The 19,921-nt window shown below is 39.0% G+C and overlaps 1 protein-coding gene across 2 annotated transcripts; it reads right to left on the bottom strand.

The window, feature by feature from the left end:
• Positions 1-42: 42 nt before the first annotated feature.
• Positions 43-19,318, bottom strand: tnnt2e (troponin T2e, cardiac). Of its 2 annotated transcripts, XM_005915632.2 has the most exons (18): positions 18,533-19,318; positions 15,490-15,549; positions 15,390-15,397; positions 15,278-15,301; positions 13,142-13,165; positions 12,941-12,964; positions 12,353-12,376; positions 12,111-12,125; positions 11,650-11,673; positions 11,385-11,415; positions 11,210-11,270; positions 9,531-9,647; positions 9,334-9,411; positions 8,297-8,410; positions 8,052-8,164; positions 7,794-7,884; positions 4,799-4,836; positions 43-1,001 (listed from the first exon to the last, which is right to left on the bottom strand). In XM_005915632.2, the coding sequence occupies exons 2-18, from the start codon at positions 15,531-15,533 to the stop codon at positions 962-964; spliced, it is 870 nt and encodes a 289-aa protein (XP_005915694.1). In that variant the 5' UTR covers positions 15,534-15,549; positions 18,533-19,318; the 3' UTR covers positions 43-961. The 2 variants fall into 2 exon arrangements, with proteins under 2 accessions (XP_005915694.1, XP_005915695.1); XM_005915633.2 differs by lacking the exon at positions 13,142-13,165 and having other exon boundaries at positions 18,533-19,313.
• Positions 19,319-19,921: the final 603 nt, after the last annotated feature.

The raw sequence follows: 19,921 nt of genomic DNA, 5'->3' as shown, positions 1-19,921 counted from the left end.
ATTCATCATGTCTGAACTTGAAGTTTTAGATTTGCTACCATGAAAATATTCTGATCTCTGCTTCGGTGTACAGAGCTACTTGAAAGGAGCGAAACTCGTGTTGTTCACTAAAAAAGTGTAGTGTTGTCTGGAGCACGTGAAAATGCACTGCCTCTGTTTGCTAACGGTAAAATGTCGCCACCCACGACTCCAGGAGGAACTGAGAGTGCCGCCAAAGGCAGTGTACTTTTCGTTTTCGCCAAAGTGTGGTTAACCAGTATGGAGATGGACATTTGTGCGATGCTGAAATCAAAGTTTTTGAATCCATTTTTTGGCAACTCAGCAAAGCATTTAATATTTTGGCTCCAAGTTATATACTCAAAAAAAGAAAAGTAATGTATTTAAAATATTCAGCTCCTAATTCGCAGCCTTTTCATTTAAGAGTAGCTGTCACATGTCCGAAACCATCAAACCTCCATCTTAATCTTTGCACTATTATAACTGCACTGTACTGTAAAGCAAGTCCATTAACCTGACACTGTATTGCCATCAGTCTTTATTTATTACTGTGTTATTTAAATGTGTGGATAATTTCCAGAGCACCGTAGCAGGACGTCATTTAATTAAGTTTACATATCGCTGCCTATGTGTAAAGAAAATTCATGGTGCACTGTGGTTCTGTGTGTGGTTCCCAAAAAAAATAAAATAAATAAAAAGTGGTATTTTACTGCCAGTTAATTGGTTTGAATTCATATGTGCAAAGAGTGAGGATTAGTGAAAAGAAAAGAGTGCTTCATTTCTGAGATAATTTAACATGAAAACACACAAACGGGCATAAAAGCACAAGTCTGTTTATTGTTTGTAAAGGCTAAGGGCTAAAAGGCACAAAACTGAGATTACTGAAGTGCAGATTGAGAACAAATTCCAACACGGGCACTCTTGGTGAGATGGCTTCTCTGAGAACATATGTCGACGTTTCCATCTATCTCACTCTGCCCTTGGCCTTTCCTCTCCCTTTGGCGCTGTGAAGTCAGACAAAAATATTCAACTGTTCAGCATGTGTGCATAGATGAATATTTTTAAAGTTAAACTGCATAGTTTACACCTATTTGAACCTCCGTACGGCATTTTTCCTGCTATGGAAAGCATTAAAATTAAAACAAATAAGCTACTGAAGTTGTAATCATGAATAAATATGAACCAATTTACTGATCTTAAATCAAAAAAATAAGCAGTATTTAATAGAGGTGTGAATAGACACTAGATTAAAAAAAAAAAAAAAGACTTGATAACGATAAGCCGGATTTGGAGAAAATAAACAATGTTTAACTATTTAATGCTTATCTTCCTTCACCTGCTTGCAGTTATGATTATTTCATAATGTCTTTTAATAGTACCCAGGGAGTAATTCTGTAGTTTGCTGGCATACATGGAAACATTATTTTCAAGAAGCAAAAAGCTAGCTAAAAAGATAGCTAATAGCTATTTTAACCTTTTAGCTAATGATGTAAAAAACACATTTAAAGTACATGTAGCAACATTAATGTATGGATAAAGTGGAATTGTTAGCTGACAATGCAAACTAGCTGGAAACATAGTCCAGTGAAAACGTTTTCAGAGCAGGGGCGGATCTAGAGAAATTTGGTTAGGGTGGCATGGAAATCAAACGGGGTGGCAAAATCAAAGCCATTTCTTTACACATTCAGGCGTTACATTCTGTAATATGTACTATATATGGTTAAAACTGTGTTTTCCAATCTTTTGCAGCCATGTATTTCACATATTTTGCATCAGACAAATCACACAGCACACCACCGAACAAAAATGTCACAAAAAGCATATTGATAATTTTTCCCCGCGCACCAGGCATAGTGGAATTGGTTTGGTTTGTATACCTTTTTTGCTTTCTTCTGACCACTACTCATCCTAGGGCCTTTTTCTGGGTGGGAATTTTCTCCAGGACCCAGGCCAGATTGACTACTTTTTTTTCTTTTCAAATATTTATCTATTGCTATTACGCGCCGCGCTGCGTTGTCTCACAGCATGACTATTATGGATTTTCTTCTTTGTTTTCTTCTGTTTTACTGGCAGTTGGCAACTCATTTAATTACAGCAGGTAGTTGTACTGCCCTATAGCGAAGGAGAATGTAATTGTTCTGATCGCTACTCATGCTGGTTGCTTAGAGTATTTATCAGGTGGAACCAGATAATCTTCCACGGCACACCTATGTGTCGAGGCACAGTGGCTGGGAAACAAGGTTAAATTACATCAAATGCAACACATTTACATATGTTACACATTTCATATAAACATTGTAACTTTCTTATTATCTTTAGCCCAAAATATCTACATATTTCAGTAACATAAAGAAATGTGAATTTTAATTTTATGTAGTGTATAGCCTTTATAATAAATAACCATGTAGCCCAATTGTAAGTATAAAATCCAGAAAGCTACACAACAAGAGGTGGATCAGTTAGAAATACAAGTCTAACTTTTTATGTTTCACAATATTTTTGCTATTTATTTTTTAGTGGGGTGGGCACCTTATGCACATGCCACCACAGTTAATCCGCCCCTGTTTCACAGGACTTTACGCCCTTACTACCTTTACTGTGTTTACAGTTTTTAGAAGGCAAGTAGCATGACTTATTTATTCATTATTCATAACCATTTATTACTTCAATACCATTTATTACTTGCACAGCTGCTCTTATTGTTCTATATTTCTTCATATATTCTTTATATATTTTCTATATTGTGTATTTTGTTACAGTTATTTTATTTTTAACTTTAATTTTTATATTTTATTTTATTCTTTCCTAGTTAAATTTGCCCTTTATTTTAATTTTCATATTTATTTCCTATCCATAGTCTTTTAGTTTAGGTCACGAGCAGTTGTCTAAGCATTTCACTGCATATCGTACTGTGTATGACTGTGTATGTGACAAATAACATTTGCATTTGAATTTAGACAGGTTTCCAGGAGAAAGCTGCTTCTCTTTAAAAAAGAGCATAACAGCACAGCTTAGATTTGCAAAGGTGCATCGGAACAAACCACAAAACCTGTGGAAAAATGTCCTTTGGACAAACAGTGAAGAGTTTTGCCCATAATGCACAGCACAGAAAACGAAAAAGCAGAAAAATAGCACAAACACCTCATACCAGCTGTCAGATGTGAGGCCATTGTGTGAGGCAAGCTAAAGTTTGGCCCAAACTGAGTAACAGAACAGGACAGTGATCCCAAACACAGCAGCAAATCTACCACAGAATGGCTGAAAAATAAAAGAATCATGTCGCAATAGCCCACGCCAAGTCCAGACCTCAACCTGAGTGAAATGCTGTGGCAGGACCTTGAGAGAGCTATGCATAAATGAATGCCTGCAAACCTCCATGAACTGAAGCACACTGTGGGTGGGCAAAAGTTTCTCCAGAACAATGTGAGAGTCTGATAAAGCCAAACAGAAAAAGAAGGACTTCAAGTGGCTGCTACCAAAAGTGTTTCTACAAGCAAATGAATTATGGGATGTGCACAGTTTTTCACAGGACTGTAAAAGCTTTTTTCACATGATCGTACACAAGCATAAACATTAAAGTATAGAAACTTTCAAGTAGGGTTAAAATATTTGTCTTAAGGTATGACCACAACTTTGACAATTTGGATAAATAGTTGAAAATAAATATATGTCATATAAATTATAATATAATCAATATAATCAAAACAAGCTGCGGTTTCATTTTAACCAAATAAAAAGAGTGGAAATGACATTTAAAATATCTCGTGCCATGTTGGTACCTCAGTGTCTGGTACTTGAATGACAGTACATATCCTTGTCTGCATATAGATTGGTTTTGGGTTATGTTTCCTTAGTGTTTATACTAAGTGGGGCCCCATGTGCTATATGAAAATAAGAGGGACAGCAAGAAAGAGCTGTGATAGATGAAAGGAAAGGGCAAATGCCAAAGCATCATTCTATTAGACAGGGACAAAGGACACAATTTTATGCTGAACACAGCTGGCAAACGATGACTGTCTCCTCACCTTTGATGTGCAGCCGCTGTCTGTTTTGCACCCTTGCCCATAAGATCTGATACAGTCATAAAAATACAGGCTGCTTCGACACACAACTCACACTGTCTGTCCTAATTTTTGACATACTTAAAATCAAAAACTGAAAAATGTAAAAGATGAAAGGGAAAGATGAAAAGTGTTGTAACAGCATTTAAGAGAATATAAACCAGAAAAGATGATAAAAATAAATAAAGGAAACTGCATACAAGCCTAAAAAAGGTTGCAATACACAAGAACTACAAGAATTTCTATTAATGAGGTGATCCTTTTCATGTCTGTTTCAAACAAAAATAAGTTTGGCTACGTTTTCATGTACCTGTGATAATTTGTAGCCCAGCTAAGACATCACGCTCCCAATTAATATTATACAGCATTATGTGAATTTTGGAGGCTTTTAGTGTAACATGCCCGAGAAAAAATGTATAAACGACCAAATTCTTTCTGAATAATAGAAATCCAATTTTCCCAGTGGGCCAAATGAGCAACTGAGTTGTGTTGTTGGCTTCACCAATAAACTGAACACAGATGTGCTCAGTGTTAATGTCATGTCTTTGTTTAAAAAAAAAAGAAAAAAAGGGAGAATTAAATCAATTACCCATCCCTGGATTAGATTTCTCCGGGAGTGTTTAATCGAAAGGAAAAGCAAAATCACCTTGATACACAACAACATTTTTAAAGAAATTCTAATGATGCCCTTAGTGCAAATATGAGCCACACCTGAAGGGTGGTTCATAGATGTTACTTACCTCTGGTTGTTCTGAACACGAACCTGGAGCAGAGTGATCTGTAGAGGAAGAAACATGGAGGACATGCTGAGTCCAGGAAAAACAACAGACGCCAGCTGAGCCAGAAAAAGAGGATCTTCTGGTCCTATGGAGTAACTAGCTAACAGCATATTCTCCTACATAATTGTATGTCCGCATGGCAACCTGTTCTGTGAACAGTCTATATTTAAGACATATTTTAAACAGACTGAAAGCTAATATTCGGATTACTGCTCATGTGTAACTTGGTGAATGTGTAAATCAAATAGTGCTTCCAGACACACAAAAGTAAACAAAGATTTTAGAAAGACTTTATTGCACCACACTGAATATGAAGCTACTTGCCTCTCCCCTATGTAATAAAACCTCAAATACAGCATCAATGGCTGATACTCAGTTGACAGTTCCAAGTAAAAGATTTGGAAAAACCACAGTTGCCATCTGCTTTAAATACACAACATTGCTAAAAATGCTAATGAAAAAGTCCCAACATAATGCAAAAACAAATCTGACATTCACATTCTGTCTTACAAATTTAAAGTGAACCTACTATACCTTTGTTATTTTCTGTCAATTATATAATGTTGGACATTCATTTCCAAAGTTTTAAATAATGAGGTCCATGTATGCACAAGTAAACCTTGTAAGGCTTCAAACTACTTTAAACGCTATATTTCAGACATTGTTTCCTAAACTTGGCTCTCTCTGATGTCACTGAAAGCGGATATGCCTAATACGTCCATCTCAGTCGCACAGCCTAGAGTATGAACACAGCAGCCCCACCCTCTTTTATTTGTGTGATTAGTTGACTCGATGTTTAAACCTTGCTGCCCTTGCTAATCAGCACCAGATTAGCTAGTACTAAACATATTCATGTACAACGGCAGGTAAAGCCTCAGAGGTGTTACGTACAGTGGCACTGAGAGGCCAAACGGATTGCAACTTAAGAAAACACCAGCAATAAGAAAAACGCTGCAAAAGCACACAAAACACAACGGAAATAGGAAAAACGAAAACAGAAATAGGATAAACGAAAACAGAAACAGGAAAAAACAGATTTCCAAAAGCGCAAGGGAAGTGTTTCTGGGGAGACAATAACCCGACGGACCAGTTGCAGGAACCAAAATATGCTAAGAATTGCGCTGGGAGACACTTAAATGGAGTGGAGGATCTATCGGTTTTATGAGGAAAGAAAAAATGAGAGGTAAGTGTGTTAGCCTGCCATTAGCCTAAAAATCCATCATCAGTATTATATCAATCATGATAAAACACGCCTACCACGTTTTGGGTTCCTGCAACTGGTCCGTCGGGTTATTGTCTCCCCAGAAACACTTCCCTTGGGTTTTTTCCTATTTCTTTTTTCGTTTTTCTTGTTTCCGTTGTTGTTTTTCCTGTTTCTGTTTTGGTTTTTCCTATTTCCGTTGTGTTTTGTGTGCTTTTGCAGCGTTTTTCTTATTGCTGGTGTTTTCTTAAGTTGCAGTCCGTTTGGCCTTCCAGGGCCACTGTAGAGTTAGGACACCACTGGCATCCCTGACAGCTAGCTTCACCTCCCTTTCTTACTGGACACTAGCATGAAAGTAACCAAGGCTACTGTTGCTAGCACTGCTAAAATTAGCTCAGCTGTACAAACTAATCTGACACTGTGTGTATTTGCATCATCATACGTGGTGCGAAGTGCTATGCAATTTAGCAACATTTGAAACCCTATGTGCTGGGGTTTTCTTCCTGTTAAAACCGTGTTTTTCCTTCCCACAGTTACCAAGTTGTCTGACTGTTTGGGTTTTCTTTCTGATATTGTAAAGTTTTACCCTACAATGCAAAGCACCTTCAGGCAACTGCTGTTATGAATATAAAGTAAATAGAATTAAACTGAATGAGATCAATAATGAGGCAATTAATGGTTTCATGTAGCTCCTAAAATGTACACAAAATATTTGTTTGGCCAATTTTGATCTTTGTACATTTAATATGTCTGCTTTAAAATGTTTTCTTTAGATTTTCTGTCTTTTAGACTAGTTGACTAGCCTATTTTTTCCACCAGCAAATTAGTCAGAAGGCGGCCTTAAAGAAAGAGAGAACATAAAACAGCTTTTATTTGACAGTGAGTTAAATGTGATGGTGTGCAAAAAGACCCGGTATCATGTAAATAAGAATTATTTTGAATTGTAAATCATAAAAAGCCCACAAATAAAAACACGGAAATCGCCATATCAGGGAACCACGGACTCTTTTCCCCTTGGACGCCTACTACTGTCATAATTCAGGCCTCCTTCTGGAACCGAATGACTTTCTCCCTGTACAGCTTAGTAGGGCTATTATTGGAAAAACCCGGAACCTATTTTACTGATTGTCAAAGCACGTCTTTATAAATATATACTGAGTTGCCAAATCTTGCCATTAAGGATACAGGAGAGGTCATCAGATGTTGTTTTTTTAGGTTAAAGAGTTAATGTGAACCTTGTAATATTAGATTTTTGTTCTGCTAAGGGAATTAAAATCTTAGAAACAAAGGAAATAATTAAAAAAAAAACCTTTTTCCTTTGTCTTGTGTCTCTGCCTTCTTGTAAGTCAGACCTCAAGTACCGTCTCAACTCTGTACTGTCTCTTAAGGTCCAGGATTAAACGGCCACACGCTAGCTTCACCAGCACACACCACTGTTTTCACCTCCTGTTTATAACTTACTCACTCAGCGGTCAGTCAGCTCTGGTTCAGCCCTTTGAGACTCAGTTTTTGACCCTTTGACACACAGACCAAAAAACCAGAAGGCTCAGACTCGTCTTTAACAGTTACTCACAAATTCTGCTGCTCAGTGATGCAGATCTGGAGCCAGCTGATCATTTAAATAGAATGACTTTGCATTAAGTTTGATTACTGTTAGCTGATATTTTAACAGGTGCAAATAAAAGCTTGTAAATCAAAAACCGGTGTTCACTATGTCATTGCACGGCACGTAATATCCCGAGGCGAAATACTTACATCATATTTCTGTCTCATCAGTGTCTTGGTGAAGTCAAACTTCTCAGCCTCCAGCATCCACAGCCACTGATAGAGCTCATTGGCCTTCTCCCTTTTAATCAAAACCAGGAGGAATATAAAAAGTGAAAACCTAAAGGCCAAAAGGCTCAAACTGTAATGGGAGGTAGATGAGAGTTTATGCACCGCCAAATCACCTGCAGCAGACTTGAAATGTGGATTTAGGTGTTTGAGCAGAACTGTGAACAGTAGTGTCCTTACTTCAGTTTGTCCTCGTTGAGACGCTCGACGTTGAGAGGTTTCTTCCTCTCCGCCAGGATCTTTCTTTTCTTCTCTCTCTCCGTCTGCTTCTTCGCTCCCCGCTTTCCGTCTTGCTGGATGTGAGATTTAATGAACGTGTAAAATAAGGAAGAGACCGCATTTACATAATAAACAGGCAAACTGTGAAGCTGATCATATTTCCTATTGCTTTGAATGCAAATGTGTGCGCGTGTGTGATCACTCACCCTCTGCTGGAAGCCAGAGTACTGCTGAGTCATGTTTGTGAGAGCCTTCTTCTTCTTGGCGTCCTCGTCCTGCTTCCTGCGGGCCTCTTCCTGTTCCTTCCTCTCCTTTTCTTCCTGTGACACGGATTAAAGAACAGAAAAGAGAAAATGAAACCATCTGTCCACTTGTCTTTCCAGCCACTAAAACAGGACTGAAGATAGCATCCTCCAAACGTTCTGACATCCTCTGATGTCATAAAAAAGAATGTAGCGTCCATTGTCGTTCATTCTGAAAAAGTTCAGAATATTGTTTTTATGTGAGCAAGGCTATTCTATTGTGCAATCAAGGTTATTCTGCACATAAGATTAACGTCTATGTGCAAAATACATAAATAATATTTTTACTGCCACTTGGGGGCAGCAGAAACAAGCTGTGAATCCATCACCGACATAGTCTCATGTTTTAAGATAAGTTAGAGCACTAAAATTAATTTTCCTACTTAAATTCCAAGCATTCACTTGGAGATGTGTTTGTGACCATAGCAAGTTTAACACTAGTCTAATACTTCTGTACAATTCTGGCTCCTCTTAAGAGAAATATTTGGCTCTACACTTGCTAACAACGCCTTTCTCCTGTGGCTGAAAATGAGGCTTTATACAGAATCAGTGAGTCAAATATTATCATTTGACCCATTGTTATTATTAAAAATGTTGAGGGCAGGTTTAAAGTAAAAAAAGAAATTGTAAGATGGAAAGCAAATATCCGAGTGCAAAGAACTTTGTGTTTATCCCAGTTTATGGAATCAGATTCAAACGTAAATTTTCACTAGCCATTAAAAAGCCAGTGCGTAACATTACATGAAAACAGAGGACAAACAGATCCAGGATGGTTCTTTTTTTTGTTGTTAATTAGGCTTTTGCAGACTGTACTCTAATTCTGTTCAGGAACGTGGGTAAAACCACAGCGTGTCAGCTCCTGGGGGCAGGACACTCTTCGTTTATTGCAAACATTATCACATTCTGAAAAAAGGCAGAGGCAACTGCATCTAGAAACTCACAGCAAGCCGATTCTGCCTCTCCTTCTCATGCTCGGTTCTGATCCTCTGTTGCTCAGCTCTCTCAGCACGACGCTTCTCCTAATCATCCATGCCCACACGCAAACACAACCACACACACGCACACATAAACAGAGTGTAATTGTTTGCTGGGTGGTGCATCACTGTAGCGATCTGGCACGCTTTCCTGGAATACTTACAATCCTGTTAACGAGAGCGATGAGCTCCTCCTCGTCCTTCTTTCTCTGAATGAAGTGGGCCTCGATCAGAGATTGCAGCTCAGTCAGATCCTTCTCCTGACGCTTCCTGTGGATATCCTGCAGTCACGTATAGATGTTTTTAGTTCTCTACTGAGCACGACTCGTATGCATATCATCTCCAGTACTGGCTTCACGCTAAGATCTACATTTTGGCAAGGAAAACAGGCAGACACCCACTAGTACAGTCCTCAAACATGCAACACACATGAAACTTGATGATTATATACACTAACTTTATTACTTTATTACTGCATGTTAATACAAATCTCTAATCACCCAATAACTTAGCACATGGCAGCAACTCAGTGGTTTCAGGCATATAGGCATGATCGAGAAGTTCAAAGTTAGTGTCAAGTAAGGTGTTTAAAGTGACTTTGGATGTGGCATGGTTGTTATAGTATTTTGGAAATCTGCTGAGATATTCCCACACAAACATCTCTAAGGTTTAGAGAAAATGCTCGGAAAATAGAAAACATCCAGTGAGCAGCGATTCTTTGGGTGAAAATGCCAGAGGTCAGAGGAGAATGGACACGATCCTTCCTTCAGGAACTCAAATAATCCCTTGTTACAATAAAGGTATGCAAAAAAAGCATCTCTGAACACACAACAAATTTAACCTTGAAGGAAATGACAGCAATACAGCAGCAGAAGACCACACCTGGCGTCAGTTAAGGACAGGAACCAGGCTATCATTCACAGAAGTTGAAGAATAGAAGATTGGAAAAAGGTTGCCTGGTCTGATGAGTCTTGATTTCTGCTGTGATGCTCAAATGGTCGAGTCTGAAATTGTTGCATAGGCAACATACCAATATGGATCCATTTTGTCTTGTTGTGCATCAGCGGTTCAGGCTCCCACAGTGTGGGGGCACACTTTAGGCATCTTAATAGCAACTGAGCATCATTTAAACACCACAGCCTACCTGAGTGTTGTTGCTGACTGTGTCCAACCCTCTATAACCACAGTGTACCCATCTTCTGATAACTGCACTATGTCACAAAGTTCATTTGCTAGTTTAGTCATCCTAAACTACTTTCTTGAACATGACAATGAGTTCACTGTATTCAAATAGTCTTCACAGTCACCAGATCTCAATCCATTAGAGCACCTCTGGGATGTGGCAGAACAGGAGATTGATATGATTGGCGAGTAGCCGAGAACTCTGCAGCATCTGTGTGATGCTGTCATGTCGATATGGACCAAAATCTCAGAGGAAGGATTCCAGCATCTTGTTGAATCTATGCCACCAAGATTAAAGGCAGTTTTGAAGGTAAAAGCGGGTCCAACATGGTACTAGTAAGGTCACCTAATAAAGTGGCTGCTGAGTGTATCTTTTTAACTGAAGAGGACCTGTACTTATAACCAAAGCTTTATCAAGAGCTGTGCTTCACACCCACTTGTAGATACATGCAAAAGTCAGATAAGCCTTTGATTATGTCTTTTTAAGTGTGAGTCCACCTACTCATTTTTAATTAGAAATTAATAATGTTCTATGTTGCCAAAAAAAGAGATGTATTCTAAATTCATATTAAGAAATAGCGCTGCTCTCCCCATCTAACTCCAAGGCAAGCCATGTTGAAAAATGCCACACTGTTTCTTTAAATTGGCTTCAGTCACTCACATCAAAGTCGACTTTTTCTCCCTCAGGTATCTTTGGCACAGTCAGCGGTGGTGCAAACAGCCTGAAATATAACATCTCTGTGTTACAATGAGAGGAACTTTGAACAACCTTTTTGCAAGTTGGATAAACTGATTAAAATTCAAATAACAAAAAAAAAACCAAAACCCAGCCCTACTTTGGTTTAGGTTTGGATTCATCTGTCATATCTGCAACAGGGAAAATAATAATATATTATGGGTGTATATGTGTGTATCCAGTGTCCTAAAAATCTTTATTTTATTGGATTTTTCCATTATTTTAGCAGTGATGGAGAGCATCTGTGGATTTTTTATTTCCTTTTGTTTGGTTATCAAAGGCGGGTTGAAGACACCAGACATTTTTGGTAAACTAGAGCAGTGATCAAGCTATTTTCACAAGGCCTTATCAGCATGTAAGAGTACCTTCATCCACAGCTGGAGACTCGGCTGCAAAAGGACAAAGGAAAATGTTAGTGCATCAGCAGGTGGAATGCAAATGGATTTCCTTTTATTATTTCCAAACTCCATTTCACTCAGCTCTGATATTTACCCTGTGTCTATTGATATGAAAATCTTTCTTGCATGTCAGGGTCGGAAATGGAGTCTAAATCGTTTCTGTATAACGTGTCAAACTAGAGTTGCTTTAAGTACTCTCGGGGTTGCAAGCCATGAGCCTTAGTTTACCTTGAAACAGTGGAGGCATCTCTTTGATAAATGTGTATCAACCATGAGGGCCAAAATAAAATTGGACGATATTGAGATATTTACGCTGCAAATGAATGCCTCGGTACAGGAGAAAATCAAAACAATCGGATTTTATTACCTGACAAAGATGCGCACAAAAACAACTGATATAGTCTTGTATATGCACCCGTATACATTACCGTCTTCTGCAGGCTCTTGGCGAGGGCAAGGCGAGGAGACAGTAGATGAGGATTGCAGGAAATGGAAAACAACTTATCAGTTAAGACTGCTCGTAGATGGACAAGGCGCTGAACACATTTGTTATGTTTATTAAATAATGGAACGCTAAAGTTAAGGAAAATAACAAGAACAGTTGGTGATGAAACCCTCGCAAGAAGGCCGTAATTTCCTATAAAGCTAAAAGGGAAAAAGAGGTCATTACCTTCAGCTGTTGAAACCGGGGGTTCTGAGGGGTGAGAGTAATGAAAATATGATTAGCTGCTGTCACTCTTTAATCGATGCAATGCATTTTCCTTCTTAAAACAATCAAGACATGTTTGCCGTGGGATAAACACGACTAAATGAATGTCAAACATGTGTGATCTGAAATGAAAATTGAATTTCAACACCCAGAGCTCTTCTTGCATTGCACAAAGTCGCTTTTGTCTGAGTAGGTGTCTCTATTTTTTTTCTTTTTTCAAAGATCCTGGCAAATAAATCTGCCAAACTCAGCAGGCAACTCCTGGGGAGCCAAACATATAATTAGCGAGTACTGAACATAGGAACGTTTATAATGATTTAGTTAAGGAGGTAATGATGAAGTGAATGAAGTATCGTTTCAATTTGATGTGGAAACGGGAGAGACGATGTTAAAAATCATTTTTTTTATATTTCAGTGATCTCATCTGATGTTTAGAATGGTGCAAGTTTATGAAATTAATCATAATTTTTCTCCATAAATATTGTTACAATCGAGGAAAAACATTTCTTCACAATGGAGGAGGAAAAAAAATGTACAAAGAAGAATTACCTTCGACTTCAGGAACAGCTTCTTCTGCAAAGCAAGAACAGTGAAGTAAACTTATTGAAGTAAACTTCTGTTGCTCTTGGGTGAATACAACAACAACACACAAAAAAGGGCATGATACAACAGAAACAACCACAATAATATCCCACAAGTGTGTAAGTAAAGAAACATGCTTTGTTTACAGACAAAAAAAGTCATACAAACCTTTTTCTTTCAGCGTCTCCATGACTGAGTGAACAAAATATGGATTAGTGGATCAATGAGACTCTTGCAGACAGCTTGCGGCTGGGTTTTGGTCACACTCTGAGCACTGTGATGTTGTCTCTTGGGGATGCACTGAGAAGCAGTGCTGGTGTTTGACATTCATTTTGAGCAAAGCCAAAAACTGAACACGAGAGCGGTTTGCAACAGGCCAGATATCAAAGCAAAGCCTGAGCACATGTTTTATATATGACTGTTACCACACGCTTATCAGCGCTCCTCTCCTTTACAAAAGTAGCCTCTGAATGCTTCAGTGTAAAAGTTCTCCAAAATGAAAAGTTTGATAAGTAGGGTAGCAGCAATTTCTGTTGGGCATGTACTGTCACAGCTCAGGTACCTTTTGATAGAGCCAGGCTAGCTTTTCTGTTTCCTGTAATTGTGGTTAATGGGAGAAGTTTTGTTAGGGTAAAGAAACCAAGTTTACTTGGTTAAGTTTGAGAAAATATTGTGGTTTGGCTAGCCAGTCTGACATGTGCATATTTGTGCTAACCTGAGCTAGCAGATGCTCCCAAACTCATCAAGCTAGCCAATGCAACCAAATTGTAAACTGTACTATACTACACTCCACACTTTATTAGTTCCACTACTACTGGGTTGGACCTTTTTTGCTTTCCCAATTCTCTTAAGCCTCTGTGGCATAGATTCAGCAAGGTGATGGGGACTTTCCTCAGAATAAGGGTGGATTGTCATGTTATTATTGCCAAATTCCAACCCTATCTAATATCACAGCAGACACAGAGACTCATCAGAATAAGTTTTTACAGTCTTCTGTTTTCCAGTTTTGTAAACCCTTAGGATTTATAGCCTGCTGCTGTGCAATTTAGAGATGCTCTTCTGCATACCTTGGTTGTAACGATGATTATTTGAGTTACTGTGATCTGACCATTCTCCTCTGACATCAGAAAGGGATTTTTCTCCCAGAGAACTGCTGCTCAATGGATATTTTCCCTTTTTGGGGCCATGGAGATAGCTTTGTGAGAAACTTTCAGCAGATCAGCAGTTTCTGAAATACTCAGAATCAACGACCATGCCATGTTTAAAGATTCTCAGTTTGAACTGCGTCAAACAGGTCATTTTGACCATCTCTGCATGCCGCAATAAGTTGCTGACACATGATTGGCTGCTTAGATATTTACATTAATGAGCAGATGAGTAGGTGTACCTCTTCAAATGACTGGTGAGTGCAGTTCTTAAAATGAGTCCTTTCCAAAAACAAAACAGATGTTATGCAACTCATAACTAAGACTAAAGGGGTCTGAAGAAGGGCTTATCAAAGGTAGAGAGAAGTTTGCCTTTTTTTCTTCTTTTTAATTTTCTTTCACAGCTGAGCTGGGTTTAGGAGACAAAGTACTTGGTTATGTTTAGAAACAGACTGTGGTTTGGCATAAAACACACCCTTTCAATAACATAACCATGATTTAGAGAGGCTTACTGGAAGAAAACCTTCACTCACATTAACATTATTGCCTGGAAATATGTCACGTGACAAGAGACGCTTAAGCATGGACGTAGGGGTAAAATTACTGTACAAATACAATAAATATATGGGAATCCATCTTATCTGGAAAATAGCTGTTTTGGGGATAGGTGATTTAAAAATGCTGCTGCAGCCACTGAGAAATTAATATAATTAAATGTGAAGCTATTGCATAACATACCATCATTTAAAAAGAGTAAGCCTGGTGTATTTTAACAAAGGCCCATGTCGCTACAGGCACGGTGGAGTGAAAGTAGCATATTTAAGTAAACTTTTTCTCTAAAAGTCAAACTGATTAGAAAGAGTCAAATCGGCAACCTGGTTAGTAAACCTGTCAGAAGACTAAAACCCACAGTACACTGTATACATACTGAGATGAACTGTACAGTCCTGAAAATGTCACGGAGACATTTCCAATATAAACTGACGGCTAAACATGAGCTGACACATCGGTGTTGACAGAGAGGTTGTTAACATTCAAAAAGAAAACACACACAGCCAGCTTGCTATGGCTTTTTATCCCTGACAGCAGACACTGTAATGGCAACAGACACACCAGAAACAAGATGAAGCACACGCAAAGCCACTCAAGAAGCCTTTACCTTCCTCTTGCTGCGTCTCTGCCTCTGAGCAGACATAATCAGGTCAGCGTATAGAAGCGAGGAATGACATTTTGGTATATAAAGAGCAAATTCTCACAAAACCTTTACTTACCTTCCTCCCTGAAAATGCAGGAAGCAAAGATGTAAACTTTAAAATCAGCTGATTTTGTGTATTTATAGCTGTGTTTCGAGGGCGTAGTGAAGGTACTCACAGAATCTCCTCGATAACTTCTACTTCTAGCTCTTGATCACACATCTTGGATCACAGTTACCTGCATCGGAGAGCAAAACATCAAAAAGTCGCCACACAAATTTAATTTGATACATTTTTACATAAGAAAAGAAGCTGAAACAACACGAAATCATACCCACACGTATCCATCCGGGTCATTAGGGCGTTCATATTTATTTGTACATTTCACAAATTTTCGTGCTGTGATTGCTGTGATTGTTTGTTTCCTTGACATCTCATTGCCTGTAATGTTTTCGCAAGCCCTCGAGATTTTTTTCCCCTCAAACAGATGGATCACATCTTTCTTCTTTTCTTCTCCTTTCGGTACTTTTATCATTTGTGCAAACAACTAAACCAAAAATCCACAAAAAAATATTTAAATTAAAAAAAACAACTTGGCTACATGCTGTGAGATTGGAGCAGTTGTAGAATCCGAAACGATTCCACCATGGGCACTGCAGGCAGAGGCCCAGGGCTTTAAACAGCTCCAGGCCTAATCCTCAGCCATTTCCTTTTGGCGCTGATCAAGGCTGCAGTCAGCCGACTAGAGTCTGAAAAGCGCTGAAAATATCAGGCTTGCATGAGTTCTTCGGGGATGCACTGATGTATCTGCAGCCACACATATTGCATTGGCTTTGATACGTACACTCATAAACAGTTTCCCAGGTACTTAAAAGGCTTTGAAGTAGTGCAAGAAATCTCCATCATAACAGGTGCTATTTAGCGTGATGGCAATGCTTAACTTAATATATTTCTTTTAAAAGCAGTTGTATTTGATTTCAGTACAAGCTCGGTTTATTAAGCGGCCATTACCCTCTTTTTGTTTACTTAGAAATCAATTTTCTTGTCATGATCTGTACTACTCAGGCTGAGTGGCTGCTGTTCCGAATTTCGATTTCTAAAGACTTAGAGGGCAACCTTGATACAGCCATGAGGATGTCATGAGGGTTAAGCTAGACTTGTAACAAAAAGATTGTGTTACAAAATTGTAGCGTGGGGTTTGGAAGAAGTGTGTGTTCACCTAACGCATGAGTGGACTACTGTTTTGAAGGCTGACGCTTGAGATTTCAGATGTAGCCATCTTGGCACATCTGTCATTCACTGTAATATTAAAAAAAATGTATTCAGAATAGAAACAAAAGCCAAAAGCTGGGTAAGGTAGAGGGGTGGATCTGATTCTAGTGATGAAGCCCATTAATTCACTAAGAAAACATTTAGAATAAATGCAAGTCTAAGGCACTTCTGCATTGTTTTTACATTTTATACCTGGAAATTATACATGGTTTAAAATCGAAATTCATATTTGAATTGTTTAAAAACTGATCATTAAATTGCCTCTTTTATTGTGTTACACCAAAGTTTTGAAGTATTTAATGTATTATGGCATTTTCATGGAAGCAGTAAGAATGAACATAATTTTTCACAGAACTGTATCCAGCCCCTGAAAACGTTCTTATTCACAACTTTATAGATAATCAGATCATAGGTCAAGACATCTCAAGCTCCTCTCTTTTAATTTTTCATCGTTTCTTTCACAGGAATAGGATATAGTTTTGTAAATACCTCCCTCTGTAAAAACACAACCTTTATTTTGATAAAGAGCACAAACAAATGTATTTCTGATGTCTTTATCTGTTTCTCGTGGAGGTCCTTCATGAAAGTAATCATTGGTGTATCCCTTTGAAATCAGAGAAAGCTACCTAACATTAAGAAAATGAAATCATACATAGAGTAAAATTCACATAGGAACACGGTCGATCCAGCTTCTGTAACAACGCCATCAAAATGTCAGAGTCAAGGTCATGCTGCTCAGAGGAAGGGATTCAATAAGGTTCTTTATATGTAACAGTTACATGTCGGAAATATGGTTGCGCAGAGCACCTCCTGGGGCCGTGTTTTTTTTCCACATGCTTATAAATCACCGAACCGTAAACGCCAATGTCAGTGGGTCAGAATAGAAGGACCGAGGGCGAGGGTCTATTTATAAGAATAACAGAGCAAGCTTTTGAACAGGTGCTGAACAGCTCCTCCAGACAATGGGCTTGGCTCACCTCGCGCATACTCACAGTAAATCAATGAGCTGTGACTCAGGCTATTTTTGCCATTGCAGTTTGGTCAGCTGATTGTTTGGGGAAACATTTTCACAATACCTCTGGGTAGACTCTCTTGCTTTTTAAAGTCATATTTGGTAACAGATATTTGTTCTCATGCACACGGTGAATGGATGATGAAATAAAATTAGCTCCACATCCCCAGTTCCACCCTCGCTCCCACTGCCTGGCTGCCGTCCTGACCAGCTGCACATTCAATCTCTGCACGCCATATTTACACCTTCTGTATATGGTTACTGCCCCAAATGTATGCTTCCGTTTAAATTCTGCTACATATGTGCTCAAATTCACACATCGCGGCGCCTGTGGAGGCCCCAGTGTGGTTACTTGTGGCACTAAACTCAGCAGCTGACGTCAAAGGGCCAATGCAAAGGAAGAAAAAGTGAGCGAGACCAAGAAAGGTAGAGAAAGCTGAAATGAAAGAAGGCCATCTGGTTGAAGAATAACACTAACTGGAAACCCAGAAAGAATTCACAATGTATGAGAGCTGTCATGGCCGGGTATTAAATGTGTATTTGCTTTAATGAATGCGGTCAGTCCCTGTCTGGCTGAAACTGTGGAACAACAGAGAGTCTGACAGCGGCAAGAATGTTGCGGGTGCTGGTTTCAGCATTAGGCAGCATTAAGTTAAAGCCAAAAGCATGCAACCAACTCCAAAGTCTCAGGAGCGAGCTTAGCACCTTCCACAGCGTGATATACACAGTTTGGATTAGAATACAGAAAAAAAAGAAGAAGTCATCATAAAAATGGCCAAGCCAGTTTGATCCATTACATCTCACTAGGTACGAGTAACAGGTAATCGTTTGATCATGCTGATGGGTTTTACGTATCTAACTCAGGAGCGCTTTAATTGCAATTATTGGCCTTTTTGACATCATGCACCCTGAGATGATGGCCATGCTCAACTCTTACCTCCTATATATTCCTTGAAGAAAAAATGGGATTAGCCACAAGTACTGGTCTTATTCTTCAGCTGCCAGACAAAGACAAGTTCAATCATCCGCCTCCCAACCCACAGCGCACACTTAATACAGCCCTGTTTGTCATGTGACCACATATCTTTTCTATGACTGGTCAGGATGGTCAGTTCTATTGTTGGAGGCAGACAGATGAGTTATACCTGGACAGACATGCTGCCTTTGAGTGCTCACCGTAATCCGCTACACATGAAGGGAGAAATTGGAAATACTTTTCACTTTAGAGTCATTTTAAAGAGGGCTGTCAGAACGTCATGGTTTTTGTTCCTTTAGAGAAATGACACCACAAAGCTGTGCTCTGCTGGAGTGGAAGTACAATTGCCTTCAAACTTGTACCTTCAGTTACACCTCAGCCAAATAATTTCATACAGAAACATGTTTTTGCGATTTTGACCATCGTCAAACTCATTATATTCAACTTTTTCCAAGATTGCCTATTATATATTAATTTTAATGACAGGATTTCTAGGCATAGCCAGGTGGAGGTGTGTTTCCACTTTGGTGGAGGCCTTATCCAGTGAGCGGCAGTTCTGCTGTAGAAAATGCCTTGAGCAGATACAGGAGATGAGAGGAGAATGACCAGACTTCCCCCAGCTGCTGGGAATTTGGCATAAATAACACAAATCCATGGACCTTTTATTAATACCCTTTCATTCTGAAAGCAAACAGGGTCCAACCTAGTACTAGCAAGGTACTAGATTAGGGGTGGGCAACTCCAGGCCTCGAGGGCCAGTGTCCTGCAGGTTTTAGATGTGTCCTTGATCCAACACAGCTGATTCAAATGGCTAAATTACCTCCTCAACATGTCTTGCAGTTCTCTAGAGACCTGGCAATGAACTAATCATCTGATTCAGGTGTATTGACCCAGGGTGATATCTAAAACCTGCAGGACACCGGCCCTCGAGGCCTGGAGTTGCCCACCCCTTTACCAGATCGATCCTTTTGTAGCGAGAACTAGCAAAGCATGGGTCCATCCAGTGGTGGTGGTGTCATGGTGTGAGGGTATTTTCTTGGGCTGTTTCATGCCAATTTAATTCAATTACATTTTATTTATGTAGTGCCAAATCACAACAGTTGAGGCTGTTTATATTGTAAAGACCCTAAAATAATAGAGATAAAAACCCCAACAATCAGATTACCTCCTGTGAGGAAGTACTTGGCAAGAGTGGGGAGGAAGAAATTATATTATATATGGTTATAACACCAGATATTGTTGCTGACCATATCTGTGCCTTTATGACCAATTTAGTACCAATTCTCTGATGGCTGCTTCCAGCAGGACATTGCACCATGTCACAAAGCTCACATCATCTCAAACTGGTTT

The sequence above is a fragment of the Haplochromis burtoni genome, unplaced genomic scaffold (genome assembly GCF_018398535.1).
Source record: "Haplochromis burtoni strain Fernald_Lab_line unplaced genomic scaffold, NCSU_Asbu1 Contig_14, whole genome shotgun sequence".
In the NCBI taxonomy this organism is placed as follows: Eukaryota; Metazoa; Chordata; class Actinopteri; order Cichliformes; family Cichlidae; genus Haplochromis; species Haplochromis burtoni.
This window is presented reverse-complemented; position numbering and strand designations above follow the sequence as displayed.

Bases quoted from the DNA above. Each gene is read 5' to 3' on its own strand.
- tnnt2e (XM_005915632.2), bottom strand. From the start codon at position 15,533: ATGTGTGATCAAGAGCTAGAAGTAGAAGTTATCGAGGAGATTCT. The intron at 13,166-15,277 runs GTAAAGGCTTCT...TTGTTCACTCAG, and splicing joins AGAGACGCAGCAAGAGGAAG to TCATGGAGACGCTGAAAGAA. The intron at 8,411-9,333 runs GTGAGTTTCTAG...TCCGTGTCACAG, and splicing joins AGAGGCAGAATCGGCTTGCT to GAAGAAAAGGAGAGGAAGGA.